The sequence below is a fragment of the Mustela lutreola genome, chromosome 5 (assembly GCF_030435805.1).
Source record: "Mustela lutreola isolate mMusLut2 chromosome 5, mMusLut2.pri, whole genome shotgun sequence".
Classification (NCBI taxonomy): domain Eukaryota; kingdom Metazoa; phylum Chordata; class Mammalia; order Carnivora; family Mustelidae; genus Mustela; species Mustela lutreola.
In genome coordinates, this window is record NC_081294.1 from 166,902,716 (window position 1) to 166,920,323 (window position 17,608).

Here is a 17,608-nt window from a genome sequence, read left to right on the forward strand (position 1 = left end):
AGGAGCAGCGGTGGGAGGCTCCGCCAGGTAGGGCTTGAGGATGGAGAGGCCTTTCCCTGCTAGGAAACAGGTAGGCTTCTCTGTGAGCCCTCCTGTGTACTCTGCCTGCATGAGCTGTGGGGACATGGCTCTTTTCCATCCAGCTGGTCTGCGGCACGGAGGAGGGCAAACCGCCCTCCCCAGTGGGCCCTGAGGTCCTGTCTGCTAGACACCGTTCCCGAAGGAAACAGAATCACTGAGTGGGGGTTCCATGGCACCCCTTCTCCATGGGGCCAAGGGGCTGCTCTAGACTCTTACTTGGGTGGATTGCAGAGCCGAAGGGCCCTTCCCAACGGACCTGGAAAACGAGGAGTTACCTCCGAGCATGTGCGGGTCTGTTCACAGGGACACAAGTGGCCCAGGTGCATACCTGTGTGTGTCTGGGGAGGTCAAGGCCAGGGAGCCTCAGGGCCAACAGGACAGAGATCCCGAGGTCTGGCGTAGCCAGGAGGCTGGGGGCAGGGCCCTTCCTTTCGGGAGCAGCGCGGGGGCGAAGGGCGCTTCCTCTTGCGCCCAGGAACGCGGCGGCGGCGGCGGGTTCTAATTAGAAGCCTGCGCGGAAGCCGGCGGCCGCTGCGCTCTCTCCGACATGCCTCCCGGCTCCCCGCGACCGGCCGGGCGGGCGTCAGTGTCCTCGCGGCCGCAGGCACTGGGGCCCTGCCCGCGCCCCAAGGCGACAGGGCGCTGCAGGTGCGGCGCGCGCTGGTCCGGGCGGCCGGGGTCCCCGAGGTGCGGCCCAACCGCCTCTCCAGGTCCCTGGACCAGCCCCGGCCCCCCCCTCCCTCCCCGCCCCGCCTGGCTGCGCCTGGACCTGCGTCCCCACCCGGGCGCCCATGCTCCTGAACCATGTCGACGAGAAAAATTATTATCGGATTAGATGTACTTCAGCTCGCTCGGTTCTCCCCCCCACCCCTTCCCCTCGGCGTAATTATTATGATTCCGGGCAAGCCGTCGGAGAAGATTCCTGTGTGTGCGTGTACGCGCGCGCGCCCCCGCAAGCATGTGTGTGGGGAGTCTGCTCTCCGACTCCGGGTCTTCTGGCTGCATCCCCCCTGGCTATGTTGGTCAGATCGTGGGCTTCTCAGAGCGCAACCCCGCACACCGACTCCCCCGCTTCCCCCCGTCCCCCAGCCGGGTGACCTTCGCCGGTGGGGGCTCGGTCACATTAGACACCCTGACTGCCCCCCACTCTCCCAGCCCCCTGATATTTGTGTAGTGGCCCCGCGGGCGCCTCTCTTCGATTTATCTGCGTTCCCATCGTCAGATTTCCAAGGGTCTCACTGAAGCGGGCCTCCTCTGCGGAGAGGAGGCAGCCCCCATTCTTCTCAAACGTGGGCCTCACCCAAGAACCTTCGAACTGGATGCCTTGTCTCTGTTCCGCGGCAGCCCCCCTTTGCCTCCCGTTGCAGAGAGGGGCCTCGGAGAGGGCTCCCCCGACACCCACCCACACGAAGTCAGCCCGAGAGGCGGCAGGGACTTGGGGCGGCGGGTCCCGCTGTCCTTACATAACTGCGCTGCCCCAAGCTGTTTGGTCTTGTCTCACCGACTTAGTTTTAAGGTGTGCGTGTGCGTAACATACGGTACTCAAGGAACGTCTCCCTCTCCCCCGAGCTGCACCCGCTGGCCCTCCCCCGCGTCCTTTGGCCCTAGGCACCCTGGCCCTTGGTGCCATCTGTGCGTACCCTGTTCTTACCTCTCCCCAGCCGCTGCGCCCCTTCAGACGCCGGGGGGAACCTCTAGGCCCGGGACACCAATGTCCCCGGAAGCTCCGACACCCGCGTCCCAGCCCTGGCCCCAACAGGTCGAAAGTGGCCGCCAAGGAAAACAGCCTGCCCGCGCCCCCGGAGCCGAAGGGGCAGGGCGCGGGCTCCGGGCCACCATGGGGCCCTGCCCGAGGGGACGGAGGCTGGGGGCCTCTCGGAGCGAGACCAAGGCGAACGCGAGGGAGACTCACCACCAGATCGGGTAGCTGCCCAGCGCCTGCTCCAGGCCGTAGAGGAATAAGAAGTATCCGAGCAGGGCCATCGCCGGGCGGGAGAGCGCCGAGGGCCGGGAGTCCGCCCCGAGAGCACGGACGCCGGGGCGGGCCGGGCCCTGGGAGTGGGCAGGCGGCGGCGCTGGGCCCTCCTGCAGCCGCGAGGTGCGCGGGGTGCGCGGGTGTGCGCCGGTGCGCGGGCTCCGAGGGCGGCGCTGCGCCAGGTGGGCCGGCGGCCGCGCGGCGGGCCGGGGCCCGGGGCGGCGCGGGCCGGCGGGGGCGGGGCAGCGCCGCGGGGGGCGCCCGCCGGGGCTAGGGCCAGGGCCGGGCCGGGGCGGGGCGGGCCGGGGACGGGCGGGGCCCTGGAGCTGGGGAGGCGGCGGCGGCGGCGGCAGCCGCGGCGGCGGCGGCGCCGGCCCCTCTCGTGGCTGCGGGGCGCACGGGGTGCGCAAGGATGCGCCCGCTCTAACGGCCGCACTGTGCCAGATGAGCTGCTGCTTGGGCGGCTGTGGGGCGGGGGTGCGCGGCTTGGGCAGCGTGGTCCTCAGGCGCCCCCTCCGAGGTCCAGGGCCGCGCTGCCCCGAACTCCTGGGCCGCGCGGCGGTGTGGAACCCCGCGCGCCCTGCGCTCGCCGTGGGAAGCAAGGTCCCGCTCTCGCTCCCGCGGCTGCTCTGTTCTGCGCTCGTTCTCTTGCTCGGACCGCGGCAGGGCTGCTCTCCCTTTCTTCCATCTCTTTGCCTAGGAGGTCCGCTCGTCTGGGGCCAATCCCTGGAGTCGCTGCTCGCTGGTCCGCTGGGAACCGAGCTATCCGATCCGCTCCTCTGCGGAGCGCGGCGGTGGTGGAGGCCGCCTGCGGTGCGGACAGTGGCTGGGTGGGCGGCTAGGCTGCGGCCCCTTACCTGAAGGTAAGGGTGTGGACTGTCTGGAGCGCAGGTGTGGACGCCTCCACTTTCTCCCGCACACCCCTCCAGGAAAGATGGGCCCCAGTCCCTGGCGCTTCCTAGCCAAGGCGGTGCAGCCTGCATCCCTCGCTCTGGCACCTCCAGCCTCCGGGTATGCCCAGCGCCGCTAGTCTCTTCATCCAGAAGGGATTTCTGACCGTTTAGGTAAGCCATATGATTAGTCGATGGGGAAAGGGCAGACCCGAGAGGGAAGGTGACTTATCCAAAGTCTCAAGGAGCAGCTAGCCAGTACCCACCCTGGGGTCCACCTGGAAGCCCTGCTTGCACCTTCTGGGGGTGGGTGAGTGGGACACCAAGGGAGTTTGACTGGGGAAAGAAAGACCAAACCCTGAAATCTCCCCAGCTTCCCTATGGCACATGATAACAGGTGAGAGATTCTGTGCCTTCCTTGACGGTGGTGGGAGAACAGTTAGTCTCAAATGGTGCCTTGTGATAAACACAGCAGGAATTCATGACATGGTTTTGGAGTTGAGGGAGCAGAGCTGCAGCTAGAAATCCCAACTCCGGGTTCTTCTCTAATATCTCTTGTCTTGTGGACCACCTGCTCCCTCCACGGGTCCCCTTCAGCCAGGCATCGCTACCTCGTCTGCAGTGTGAGGGGACCCATGGAGGTAGACCTGTGACCCCTTCTTTGGGCAGGGGTGGCGAGCCTTCAGGCTTGGTGCTGAGAACCAGAGGCAGATCGCACCCATGGCATGCCACCCCTGCCTGCTGTGGTTTCCCTGTCTGCCAAGGGAGTCAGCCTCAGGGGTGGGTGACCCGTCAGGATCTCTTCCTGGACCGGGAGCAAGAGCTCTTCCCTTTAAAGGAAACTTTCCTCCACACCTCCTTGGGATCCAGTTAAGTCTATGCATGCCCGGACCCTCTGCCCACCCCCCTCCCCCAGTCCCCACAAGCTCCCCACCTGCATCGGGAAGGAGGGAAGTTTCTGGAATGAAGTGGGGTGGGCTGGTGGAGGGCTGGCTCATCCTCCTCTGGGCTTCCCCTCTCTCTCTCAGCAAAAATCCCACCCAATTATCGCATTACCAGGGCCCTGGGCTGTGTGTGTGTGTGTGTGGGGGTGAGCTGAGGCAGCAGGCTCCCACCCCCTCCACCCCAGCTGTGGGGCCAGGGGTTAGGGCCTTTATGGGGAGCCCCAGAGGCTGGTGGCTCTGTGCACACAAAGGGGCTAGCTACCCAGCCAGCTGGGCTCTGCACAGAATGGAGTCAGTGGGCACAGTCTTCTCATCTGCCAGGAGCCTTGGGGCTCCCTCTGCTTCTGTCTCTACTGCACAGGGGATGGGGGGGAGGGATTGAGCTAGGCAGCCCCCTGTGCTGCAGGGGGAGAGAGAGGGGGAGAGTTCCCTGAGGATGTGCATCTCAGCACGTCTTTGTGGTGGTCCTGGGCTGAGAGCTTCCAGAGCCCTTCCTTCCCCTACTGTGGTCTTGGTGAGAGTCTTGGCCCCTCTCTTTGAATGCAGAGACGAGGGGAGCAGGACTTTGGAGGGAAGGCTGGCCTGCAGGGGCATCCTGGGTCCAGATGGCAGTGACTACCGGCCCTCCAGGGATCCTGGGAAGCTGACATAGAGGGGGAATGGGGTCCTGCCCTATTTTTTGGGCGTCCTCAAAACCCAGGAGTCTGTTTCCCCTGGTTTCTGAGACCCCAGAAGCATGGGGTTGGGGTGCTGTTCTTTCCCGGCTCCTACTTTTCAGCTGGAAATTCTGCCTCCTCGCATGAAGGTAGAGGGCAGCCTCGAGCGTGTCTTTGCTCGGTGCCCCTGTTCCTCGTTGCCTTCTGGGGCCTGGCTCCCTTGTGCCTGGCAGCGCCCCCTGCTGTCATGCAGGGCAAGCTTCCTTGGCAGACTGCAAAGCAGGTCTGCCAAAGTACTCCCCGTTTATGGATGATCTGGAGGGAAGGGACCCACAGGGAGCTCCCAGAGGCCCCAGAACATGTCCCGGAGGGAAGAAGGCACAGGCCCAGGAGGTCTGGGAGGCCCGATGGGAGGGCAGTTTGCTTGTGAGGTAGTGAGTTCCCTGTCGGTGTCAGGTACTCATGGGCTCGTCCTTCCTGTCCTGGGGAGCGGGCGCCAGGACTTCAGACCCCTTCCAATCTATTCAGTTGCTTCATGGCAGGGGAAAGACTGGGCAGTCTGTAGGGTTGTGAGCTCAGAGGGGCTGCAGGCAGGGCAGGAGGAGGGCCTGGGGTCCTGTTTTATCCAGGGATTGCTCAAGGACAGCTGCTTTTCACAGCGGGGGACTGGGCCTTAGAGCCAGACCTTCTGTCCATCGCCAGCTTCCACAGAGCCCAGGCCCAGAGGAACACCTCACCGCTGGGCTTAGCAATTGACTCAGGCCACACAACAAATGTGGTCATCAGCAAGTCTTTGAAAAAGTCTGATTTGTAATTAATTCTCCTGTCACTTCAGGAGCACCTCTGGGGTGTCGCTGCTGGGGATCATGGGTGTCTGTCCTGCAGATGACACGAACTGCTGTGTCGGGAGAACAGGGAAGATCCCTTAGCGCCTGGGGATTTGCTGGTGCACCCCAGGGTGCCTTGGCACACTGTTTGGGAACCATGGCTCTAAGGACTGTGGTGGGGGCTGGATGAGATTGAGGTCTGCCGTCCCTGCTGGCCAGGACGGGGATGGGAGTCCCTGTGGGTTACGTGTGCCACAAGTCCCTCCAGATATGAGTAGGGGGCAGAGAGGGTGTGCATGGGGTGTTCTCCCCCGGGGAGCATGCAGGATCCGTGTGGTTTGTCTCTGTGTGCTGGGGTTCTCTGGGATAGGGAGCTCACAGGTGTTGGGGGCAGTCTATCCATCTATCCATCTCAAGCTCTCCCCCACAGTGGGGTCTCCCCCAACCCCTGGCCCAGGCCAGAGCTCTGGATCAGCCCTCCATGCATGGAGGAACCTGGTGCAGGGTGGGGATAGGGAGCCAGGGGTGTCTGGACCCCTCCTCCAGGGTCTCCATGCCCTTCTGCTGGGGGATCATCAGCCACACAGCCTGTCCTATGGGAGGCTGCCATCAAAGGCCTGGAGAATGAACACCCACCACCACCCAGACTCCTGTGTGAATTCTGGGGCGTGCAGCCCTTGCTCATGTGGCTCCCCGACCTCCTGCCCTGGCTCCAGTTAGGGCATGGCCACCTAGCAGGTGTGGCAGACCCCATGCCCTTCGCAGCTTCTTGAGCCCATTGCCGCAGGTCAGTTGAATGGACAGAAGTGGGCTGGTGATGTGGGAATTTGGGGGGGAAAGGGTGGAACCCCAGAATCATGGAGGGGGCACCAAGTTCTAGCTCCCCAAGTAAGAAGCTGTGCATTGTCCATGAAGGAGCAAGCTGACGTCACCCAGCCACAGAGTCATGGGACCCAGAGCAGCTGGAAGAAGAGCCACTGGGTCTTGGCATCATCTGATTCCTGACAAAGGAAGCCACGGATGGAGAGTCTTAGAACCATAAAGAAACAGAATGTGGGGGTAAACAGAAGCACTGTGGAGTTCTATCATCCTGTACCCACCACCACAGGGACAGTAAATTAGCTGTTCTGGAGTTTTGGCCTCCCATGGGGAGGCACTCACTCACCTGTAAAATGACTTTGGTAGCCCAGCCTTTCTGCCTATCATGCCGATTGTGACAGCTGTGATTCTGAGCCAACAGTGCCACCATGTGGAGAGGCTGAGGGAGGTGTTGTGGATGAGGCCCCAGGGGTCACTTCTAAGTCTCCCACCTGAAGGTGTCTGGGGTCAGCTGTGGGTAGAGCATGCCCAGCCCCTTGTCAGACCTCAGCTTGCCTTCCCCCAAGTGCAATGACTCCTCCTGGAACAGTGGTCTCTACAGCCCTGGCCAGTCTGCATTAGGTGCAGAGGGCAACCTGCTTGATCCTGAGATGACTCAAGATGTTGGTATCACTACCCTCAGGGGCCAAGATTGAGGTTAATTGGGTGGGTGTTCAGAGCGTCCAGTTAGGATATGGCCTGGGTGGTGGCGTCCTTCCTGCACTGCCCATGACCTGCCCACAATCTCCAACTCCTTCCACACCAAGAACCTCACTCCTTCTGTGCACCCCCATTGCCACCTGTGGGCTCCATCAGTGAAGGCAGAGGAAGCATGCATCCCTCGCCACCCCTCCCCAGACTGAAGAAATGGGGTGTCAGCTCCCCACATCTCCTGCCAGCTTCCCTCCTGCCCAAGAGGACAGTGTTTCCACCACTGCCGCTGGTCCAGGAAAGCATGTGTTCTCATGGTCAGGTCTCATGGTCAGGAAAGCATGTGTTCTCATGTCCCAACTCAGTTGGCATCCCCTGTCTCTGAATCCTCCACTGCTCTACAGTCCAGTTCCTTCCTCATAGTCTAGAGGCTAGGTGTTACTTTAAATGGACTTAGTTCTTCTCATTTCCAGTTCCATTACTTGTTGATGCTATGAAGAAATACCATTGATTTTAGCACATTGAATATGTATCGTCCCTAAACTCACTTTTTAGTTCTAGTGTTGTTTTCTTTCCTTTTTTTTTTTTTTCATAAATTCTGTAGGATTTTTCTACGCAGACATGGTGAGTAGAGACTCTTTTACATTTCACTTTCCATTCTGATACTTTTCATTTCTTTTTCTTGCCTTATTACATTAGCTAGAAATGCCAGGACAATGGTGAATAATAGTGGCAAGAGTCAATAACATGGTTTTCTTCTTGGTTTGGAGGCACCAGCATGTGCTGTTTCATTTAGTATTATGTCAGTGGCAGGTTTTCCATAGATGTCCTTTATCAGGTTGAGCAAGTTCTCTTGTGTTCCTAATGAGCTGAGTTTTTATCCAAATGTCAGAATTTTCCACTGATTTTCTTCGTCTATTGAGACAATTGATGGTTTTTATTTTTTTAGTCTGTTAATATATCTAATTGTACTAACTGATTGTCAAAATATCAAACCAAACTTGCATTCCTGGGATACATCCCATTTCGTCATGAAGCACTGTAATCCATTGGATATGCTAAAACTTGGTTAAGAACTTTTGCATCTACATTCATGAGGAATATTGGTTTGCTATTTTCTCTTCTTATAATATCTGTCTGCTTTGGGCATCAGGATAATTCTGGCTACATGGACCCCTTAGGAACATTACAACCTCTTTAATGTTCTAGAAGAGAATTGTTGGTATTTTTCCCGAATGATTAGTAGAACATGGGCCGATCAGCCCTCAGGGATGACTTGAGGGAGCACACTGCAGATCTTAGGAATGCCGTCCATGTGGTTCTGTCCTCTCTGGTGCTCTGTCTTGTGAGTTCCAGCCAACCTGGATTCCTAGACTCCCAATGCTGTGTCCCTCGTTCCAGGAAGGCTGAAGCTCCTTCTGTGTCCTCTCCCCTATCGCAGTGGGGACTCTCCCCAGTTGGCCTGGCAATGGTAGGGCTCACCTTGCTTGTTTTCCCTCTTTTAGGGATCACTGTCCTGCATTGTTTGACCCTTACTCTCTGTGGTTTCATCTATTTTGCCGGTTCCTTTTTTGTTCTTTGTTGTTGTTTTATATAAGAAGGTAAATCTATTCCCTATTACTCTGCCTTGGAAGGAAGCAAAATTCTCGATGTCGTATTGCTTTTAGTTCTGCCAGTGGATGTGCAGTGGTATCATTTTGGTTTTCAGTTGCACTTTTTCTAATGACACTTGTGTATTTTCTTACTTTGAAGTATCCATTTGAGTGTTTTACATATTGTTTTATTGAGATTTTTACCTATTTTTTTTATTTGTAGGAGTTCTTTATACATCCTGGATGCCAGTCCTCTGTGTGTGTGAGTGAGTGTGTGTGTTTTCATGAAATCTTACCACAGGTATAGAACCACCACTATAATCTTATGAAACTACTCCATCACCTTAAAAGACTCCCTATGTGGCTCCATCACTGATGTGTTCTCCATTCTCAATAATGTCATTTTTTAAAAAATATTTTTTTAATTTATTTGAGAGAGAGAGATGAGAGAGAGTGAGCATGAGACGGGGAAGGAGAGAGGAAGAAGCAGACCCCATACTGAGCAGGGAGCCCAATGAGGGACTCAATCCTGGGTGTCAGCAGCATGACTTCATGCTGAAGGCAGATGCTCAACCAACTGAGCCTCCCAGGCATCCCCATTCTCAATAATGTCCTGTTAAGAACATCAGTAAGCAGAATCGTGTGGTATATGACCCTTTCAGGCTGTCCTCTGTCCTGCAGCACAAGGCCTTTGAGCTTCATTCACATTATTGGATTTATCAGTAGTTCATTCCCTTTTGTTGCAGAAAATATTCCACCATATGGAAGCACCATGTTTGTTTACCCATTACCTAGTTTGTTTACCTGTTGAAGGAATTTGGGGTTTTACCTGTTTGGCAGTCATAAATAGAGCTGCTATAAACTTTAGTGTACATGATTTCTGTGTGAACAAAAGTGTTTTTTTTTTCTCCCAGGAATAAATATCTAGGAGTGGGATTAAGTGTTTCTTTAACTTTCCAAAGTCTGCTAAACCATTTCCCAGAGTGGCTGCGCCGTTTTGCACTCCCACCAGCACATATGAGTTCCAGTTGCTCTACATTCTTGTCAACACCTTGCATTTCATTGTCAGGGTTTGCTTGTTTTTATTCTTCACTGTTTTAATAGATGTGTGGTCATCATTCCTTGTGGTCTTCATGTCCATTTCCCAATGGTTAATGCTGGTGAACATCTTTTCATGGACCAATTTCCCTTCTGGGTATCCTCTTTGGTGATGTATCTTTTCAAATCTCTTACTCATTAAAAACACTTTTTATTTAAAAATAAACATAGATTGGGGTGCCTGAGTGGGTAAGTCTGTTAAATGTCAAACATTTGGTTTCAGCTCAGATCCTGATCTCAGGGTTTGGGGATTGAGCCCTGCATCAGGCTCCTCACTCAGTGGGAAGTCTGCTTTCACTCTCTCGCTCCCTCTGCCCTTTCCCCATGCATGCGTATGTGCACACACACCCGCACACACACAAGCACGTGCACACACACACACACACACACACACACACACACAGTCTCTCTCAAATAAATAAATAACTCTTTAAAAGTAAATGAGTAAAAAAATAACCATAGATCCACAAAAAATAGTACATGAGGTTTCCCCATGCCCTTCATTTACTTTCTTTCCATGGCTACATTTTACATAATTAGAACACTGTGTCAAAATCAGGGAATTGCCATTGGTATGATGTCTGTTAGCTTTTCTCATTTCATCACCACCATCACAACCAAGATATGGACCTCGTCCACCACCACAAAGCTCCTCTTCAGGTTACTCATTTATAGACCCACCTAGCCCTCCCCTCAAATCTCTGCTCTGGCACCACAAGTCTGTTTTTCATCTCTATAATTTTGTCATTTCACAAAATGTGCACGTGGAATCATATGGCATGTGGCTCATTCAGATTAGCTTTTCCACTCAGCATAATGTTCTTGAGATCCATTAAAGCTGTTGTGTGAATCAATAGTTGGTTTTTTTTTTTTTTTGTATTGGTAAGTAGTACGTTGAATGGGTACACTAGAGTCTGATTAACCATTCACCTACTTAGGGATTTTTTCCTTGTTGTTGTTTGCATTGTTTTAGCTATTATGAATAAATTAGTCCATTTACATTTAATGTAATTGTTGATATGTTATGGCTTATGTCTGCCACTTTGTTTTCTTTTCTATTTGTTCCCTCTGGGTCTCTGTTTTCTTTATCATACATTCCTGTGGGTTACTTGAACACTTTTTAAAATTCCATTTTAGTTTAACTACTGTGCTTTTGAGAGTATGACTTTGTAAAGCTTTTTTACTGGTTGGTCTAGGTATCAGTTTTTTTGTATATAACATCACATTCTACTGGAGTAGACATCTTTCCAGTTTGCATACAGTGTAGAAAACTTACATTCCTTTACCAGATATTGTACTGGTTCAAGAACATCTTTTTGCCATCCTTCATTTATGATATTAAATATTAAATATTTCCTCTTCAAACTTTGAGAATCACACCACACAAGCTTCTAATTTTTGCTCAAACCATCAAAAACAATTTAGAAAACTCAAGAGGGGTTGGAAATTCTATTGTATTTGCCAAATTTTTACTCTTTCTTCTTTCACAATATTCCTTGATTCCTTCCATCATTTCTTTTATGTTCCATGAACTTCTTTTAACCATCTTTCAGAGTGGGTCTACTGGTGACACATTCTTTTCATTTTCCTTCCCCTCCAATGTCTTCATTTCCTCTTCATTACAGAAGAATTTTGTTTTTTCTGACTAGAGAACTATAGGTTAACAATTCTTTTCTCTTAGTGCTTGGAAAATGTGCCACTTCCTTTGGCTTCTGTGGTTTCTAATGAGATATATACCACAATGTGAATGGTTTTCCTTGGTTGGTAAGATGTCTATTTCCTCTTGATGCTTTCGAGACTTTTTCTTTGCCTTTGGCTTTCCAAGTTTGACGTTGATGGGTCCTGGTGGGCATTCTTCCCATTGATCTGGTCAGGGTTTGCTCAGCCTACAAATCTGTAGGTTTTTGTCTGTCACGAACTTTCTCAGTCTGGACCTCTTTTCTCCTATCTTTCCAGGATCCAGTGACACAGGAGACCTTCTGCTGTTCACAGGTCCCTTGGTGGCTCTGCTCTTTCCTTTTCTGTCTGTTTTCTTTCTGCTGTTCAGATTGGGTGGTTTCCATTGTTCGTCTTCACATTCCCTGATCCTTTTCTCTGTTCTCTCTGTTTAGCTGTCAAGCCCATGCTTTGAGATTTTTTATTTAGTTGCATTTTTTAGTTCTAAAATTTCTTTTCAGTTCTTATTTATATCTCCTATTTCTTGGCTGAAACCTCCCCCCAATTTATTTCAAGTGCATTTGTAATTGCTTGTGAAGCACTTTTCTGATGGCTTTATTAAACTCCTTGTCAGATAAGTTCAACGCCTCTGTCATTTCAGCATCTGCTGATTGTCATTCAGGTTGAGGATTTCCTGCCTCTTGGCAGCATGACTGTAGTGTGCTACATTCAAGTCTCTTGGTCCATTGTAACATCAGCCAGTGGGGATGGGGAGGTGCTACCTCCCTGTTGCCAGGGGGTAGACACGGCTCCTCACCACACACCCTCTGCTCTCCACAGGATCTCTGCATGCGCCGAAGGGATGTGGTGGGGCCTCAGAAGCTCTGGACACTGATCTCTTGTTCCTGTTCTGTGTCATCATATCCTTAAGCAGCATGTCATGCTCCTTCTGCCTCAGATGGTGATGGTGTCCAGTGGCCTTTGTTCTGACACAGCTGGTACTTCAGGTCTAAGGGCTCCAGTCCTGTCAGGTAGTGTGAGCTGGGAAGGCCAGAGCTAGACCCAGGCTGGATCAATCCATGAGTCTAAGAGGATGGCACAGGCTGATCCCCGGTGCATCAGGCCCAAAGCCAAAACCACATGAGCCACTGTGCTTGCTGTCACTCCACAGTCTGGTATGGCAGGAACAGACACTCAGGGAAACAAAAGGCCAGGAGCAATCTGTCTCCACCTGCCAAGAGCCCCAGGTTGTCCACACCTGTTCATGTTCTCCCCACCCAGAGCTCTCAGGTGGCCTGAGATAGGTTTACCTATGTACACCAGAAGCAGGGGTCAGGGTCCACAACTGGTATCTGTGCTCCAGGGGCAGGTTTGGATGATGGAAGTGTTCCTCCTACCTGATGATGAACCCAGTTGGTAAGACTGCTGAGATCAACCCCATTGCAGGACCTCACTGAGGTCACTCGCTGCCTGCTGCAGAGCACCCAAGGGGCATCAGGGCCTGGTGCTCTGCTGGGTGATCCTGAGAGCAGCTGCGAGGCAGAGGTCAGCTCTGGGTCATGGGCCATCAGTAACTGGGGCCCTGGTGGTCTTTGTGGAGGTGGGGAAGAGTGAGGGCTGGAGGACGGAGTGCTCAGGGCAGCCTGGGGAGAAATGCTGTTCCCTTGACCTCTGCCTATTGGAACGCTACACAAAAATCAACATGGACAGTCAAGTGTGGAGCCTCTCGACTGAAGCTCAGCACAGATGTGTCAGTTTTCTGTCCACATGCCACAAATCAGCACAGCAAAGCTGGTGCATCACACCAGTCTCTGCCCTGGGTCTCATCAGGCAGAACCAAGGGGGCAGGCAGGCTGTGTCCTCTTCTGGGAGCTGGACTGGGGAAGGAGCTTCCCTGAACCCCCCTGCATCACTGGCAGAGACAGCATCCTTGTAATTCAAGCCTGAGGTGCCTGTTGTCTCACTGCTCTCAGCAGTGAAGAACTGTCCTCATGTCTTGGCCCTCCTGGCCACTCACATGCCTCCACTCTCTGTGACCCCTCAGAGGACTAGTCCCAGCTACCAGATCACGTGATTGAATGAGACCCACTTGGACACTCAGCCTTCTCAAAGTCAGCTGGTCAGTAATCTCAACCCATTGCACTCAACCCAGGTTCACCTCCTCCACGTATTGGGGCTTTGGCAAGGCGTGCACAGCTGGGGTTGGGGATCTGAGGGCACACTAGGCTTGGAAACCGATGCTGCTTGTCTATGTCAGAGTGATGCATGGGGCTTGGACTTTTCAGGCAAGAATGGGTTGTGCCACTGGGTGGTTTCTGACAACGATGTCCCTGGTCCTAAGAATCTGAGGGCAAGGTTTCTCAGAGCAGGTGCTTCTGCAGATGGACATGCAAGGCTCCTGTGGCCTCTCCCTGCCACCTTGGGGTGGCTAGGTGCAGGCCTCTTGGGTGCTGGCTGGGTTCTGTGGCTGTGGTTGGGTGCATGGCCCGTCTTGTTGGCTGGATTCTGTGGCTGTGGTAGGCTGCACTTTCTATCTTGCTGCTGGTTTCCTTGGTCTCTGGAATCCAGGGCTGACTTTGTGATATGGGGACTGCTGCTGGTTCTAATTTGCCATGCCAATGTCTGTCCTTCCTCACCCCAACCTTGATGTGGATGACCAATGCTGCACTTCACACATCCCTCGCTGGAGCTCCTGTCTGAGCCAAGCAAGGGCAGCCCAGCCTCAGGCCATCTGGCTCTCAGCCTCTCATGCACGTGCGCATCATGCATGTTGGGAGGCCTGCCAGCAGTTCCTGCAGGGCTGGCTGGAGCCTCCTCGGCTTCCTGCTCCTGTGCTGGCTCTGCGGTCCAATCTCAGGGCTGCAGCCTGAGCGACCCCACTGTGGGGCCCTGACGTGTGTGTCCACTCTGCTTCCCTGTGGTCCAACACACACCTCCCCCAGGCCTCGCTCATCACACTGCTGACCTCCTGACATGCCCCATACCAAGCCTGCACAGAACAGGCCCCTCACCACCTTCTGGGCTGGTGCAGTTGCCACTGCCCCAGAGACACTCACTCTGACCCCCGACCACTCTTCCCAGATCTAAGTGTTCTGTGGCAGGGCTTTTCTATATCCCCCATCTATTGTCTATTGATCTTCCTAGCTACTGATCTACTCATCTGTCCATCTGAATTATCGATCTTCTATCTATCTAATCATCTAAGGGCCTATCTATCCATCATTGATCTATCAATCTATTTATTATCTATCATGTATTTATCTATCATCTGACTCATTATATGCCTCTCCACAGTAGAGTAGAAGAGGGTGATCCCTGCTGGGTTGCCAGCACCTGGCACAGGCCTCAGCCCTTGGCATGGGATCCATCCTTGTTGATCAAATGAGCACGCATGCAGAGCAACACTGACTGGCCGGACTGCCCACTGCATGCTCTGAGCCTGGACTTCTCACTGCCATAGCCACTGGCCACATTCCCTCCCATGCCCCTGACATGCGGTCAGTGCAGCTGAGGACCTCGGCTTTTAGTTTTAGCTAACGTTCTTGAGTTTTAACTTTCGTATAAGTAGCGACAGGCAGCAGGCGGCTCTAAGGTGCTTGGCCAGGGCCTGGCATGCCAGCAGTTCCTGCTGAAGGTCTGCTGTCCCAGCATGAAGGGTACAGTCAGCACTTCATTCTCTTTGACCCCTTGAGATTTGGCCCCACCCCACAGGCAGCAGGGCAGCTCCCCAGTCCTGCAGGGGGGCCCTTTGTCTACTGTGTTCTCCCATGCATGCCCAAGAGGAACCCCCAGCTTTGTGGGAGCTGTACAGTGGAGCACACATCAGCTTGCTGGGACCCATCTGTGGCCTGTGATGGGTGCACAGGGAGCTGCCAGGTGTGGAGTTGTTGAGCTCCGCCAGGAAAGGGGGCCAGCTCTTCCCCTGGGACATCTCTCCCCCAGGTCTGAGGCCCCAGGTCCCCGATCCAAGCACAGGCTCCCTCACCCAGCTTTGGTCAGCCCATCTCTGCTCACTGGTGGGCCTCCCGGATCTGGTTGAGGTGCCAAGCACACAGCAGGGAGATGCCTGGCAGGACCTGGGCTCAAGGACGTTTCTGCCAGAGGACGGTCTCCATCCGCTGCCGATGCTGCTGGGGTGTGATGGGGAGCACAGACACCACTGCCACATCCTGGCAGAGTCTTACCCTCCAAGGTCTGCCCTGTAATAGAGAACCATGGAATGTCAGCTCTGACACCTGGGCCTCACCCTTGCAGGTGGAGGCCTGCAAGGCTTATGGACAGAGGCAGCAGAGTGTGTGGCCTGGGCCATGCCCCCTCATCCTTCCTCCCCTGGATCAGTGCCCTCCAGTGGGCACTGGATCACCTCTTTCCTGGCTGTGTCTCCAAACATGGTCACAGTCTGAGGTCCTGCAGGTGATGAATTTTGAGGGTCACAATCCAGTCCCTCTGTGGACTCCCGCTGTTTCCTCAGCCTGGGGGTCTGCTGGGTCCCGCTCTGCTCAACTCTCTGGAACCCCCAGCTCACCCATCTGTTTTCTTTCTTCCCAAACTCCACTATAATCTCTGTCCAGCTTCTCCTGATGACTCTGTCCCATGGGCCTTGTATCTTTTCATTCATTTAGGACACTGTTTGTGGGGCCTGGGAAGAGGAAGAAATCAGTGTGTGGCTCCAGAGCCATTTTCAACCAGAAGTTTTCTTGTATCTTCAAACAGTTTAATTTTCCTGGAACTCTATGAAAATGGATTTCCTTTGGGGGACATTTATAATGCATGTAATTTTGTAATATTACAAACAATGCTTTGGTCACGATCCCTGTTCAGAATATTTGTGCATCTCTGTTGTTTTGTAGCATAAATGTCTAAAAACTGGGCCAGTGGTTTGACAAAGCTGCAACTGCCAAGGCATGTTGCCAGATGGCCTACGAAAAATGTGTAGCATTTTGCCCTGCCACCACCGACATTTCCTTTTTACACTTAAGAAGGGCTTTCTCATCCTGACATCAACAGAAAGTTCTGCATTTCATCCTCATTTTATTAAGGTTTCTGACACCCTCTGAAGATTGCTTATGGCAGAACTAGGGCTGCAACTTTCCCATTTTGAAATTGTTCATTCATTCCCTTTAGATTGGTTTTCATCCAGCACAGCCCTGCTGAACATTTGTGGGTCCTCCCCTCTCCAAGGGGCTCACCGCAGGACTGCATATGGGAGGGATGAAGATTTACAGCACTGAGTGTTTACATTAGAAAGTAGGGTAGGGGGCGCCTGGGTGGCTCAGTGGGTTAAGCCGCAGCCTTTGGCTCGGGTCATGATCTCAGGGTCCTGGGATCGAGTCCCGCATCGGGCTCTCTGCTCAGCAGGGAGCCTGCTTCCTCCTCTCTCTCTCTCTGCCTGCCTCTCTGCCTACTCGTGATCTCTGTCTGTCAAATAAATAAATAAAATCTTAAAAAAAAAAAAAGAAAAGAAAGTAGGGTAGGCCCCCGGCAATGCTCTCTGTTCTTGCTTCAATGAACTAGAAAAGAAAGAGCAAAATAAAACTACAGCAAGAGGCAGGAAGGAATAAAAGTTAAGAGCAGAGACAGATGAATTTGTAAACAGGAAAATAGAGAAATCAATTAAACAAAAGCTGGCTCTTCAAAAAACTCAATCATGTTTATAAACCAGTAGAGACTCTGAAGAAGTTAAAATGGAAGAAGACACAAGTCACCAACATCAGTATGAAATAGGAGGCATCACTACAGATCCCAGGACATCACAATGACCATGAGCTAATGCTATGAACAACTTTACTCTAAAAAATTCAACAAGTTAGATGCAACAGACCAATTCCTTTCAGACTATAGATACTCAACCAGGATGAAAGGAACCGCCTGGATAGTCTTATAACTATTTTAAAAACTCGTGTACATAAAAAGCTCCTAAAAAAAGAAATCTCCAAGCCCAGTGGATTCACTGAAGACTTCTATCAAACATTTAAGAATAAAATAACACCAATTTTATACAATTTCTTCTAAGAAGTAGAAGAGATGGAAATAACTCCAACTCATGTTAAGAAGTTAGCATTACCCTCCTGATGCCCAAACCAGACAAAGACAGTACAGGGAGGGAGAGAGCGAGAGAGAGAAACTGGCAGACTAATTTCCTTATGAACTTAGAAGAAAAATTCTCAGCAAAATATTGGCAAATTGAATTTAGCAATGTGTGAAAGGAATTGCATACTATACCAAGAGGGATTCACTTCAGATGTCTGAGTCTGGGTCCACATTTGAAAACCAACCACTGTAATCCATCACATCCACAAGCCAAGGGAGAAAAATTATATGATTACATTGATTGATAAAGAAAAAGCACTTGAAAAAATCCAACACTTGTTCATGACAAA

The 17,608-nt window shown here is 52.7% G+C and overlaps 1 protein-coding gene across 2 annotated transcripts in view; it reads right to left on the reverse strand.

The window, feature by feature from the left end:
- The window catches only part of WNT3A (Wnt family member 3A), a 42,191-nt gene extending 39,906 nt beyond the window's left edge, over positions 1 to 2,285 (reverse strand). The window contains exon 1 of one of the 2 annotated variants that reach the window (XM_059176110.1): positions 1,994 to 2,285. In XM_059176110.1, the coding sequence (XP_059032093.1) occupies positions 1,994 to 2,064 (71 nt within the window). In that variant the 5' untranslated portion in view covers positions 2,065 to 2,285. Of the gene's footprint in view, positions 1 to 1,732; positions 1,805 to 1,993 lie in introns of those variants that run through there. The other variant, XM_059176112.1, reaches the window with a different exon arrangement.
- Positions 2,286 to 17,608: the final 15,323 nt, after the last annotated feature.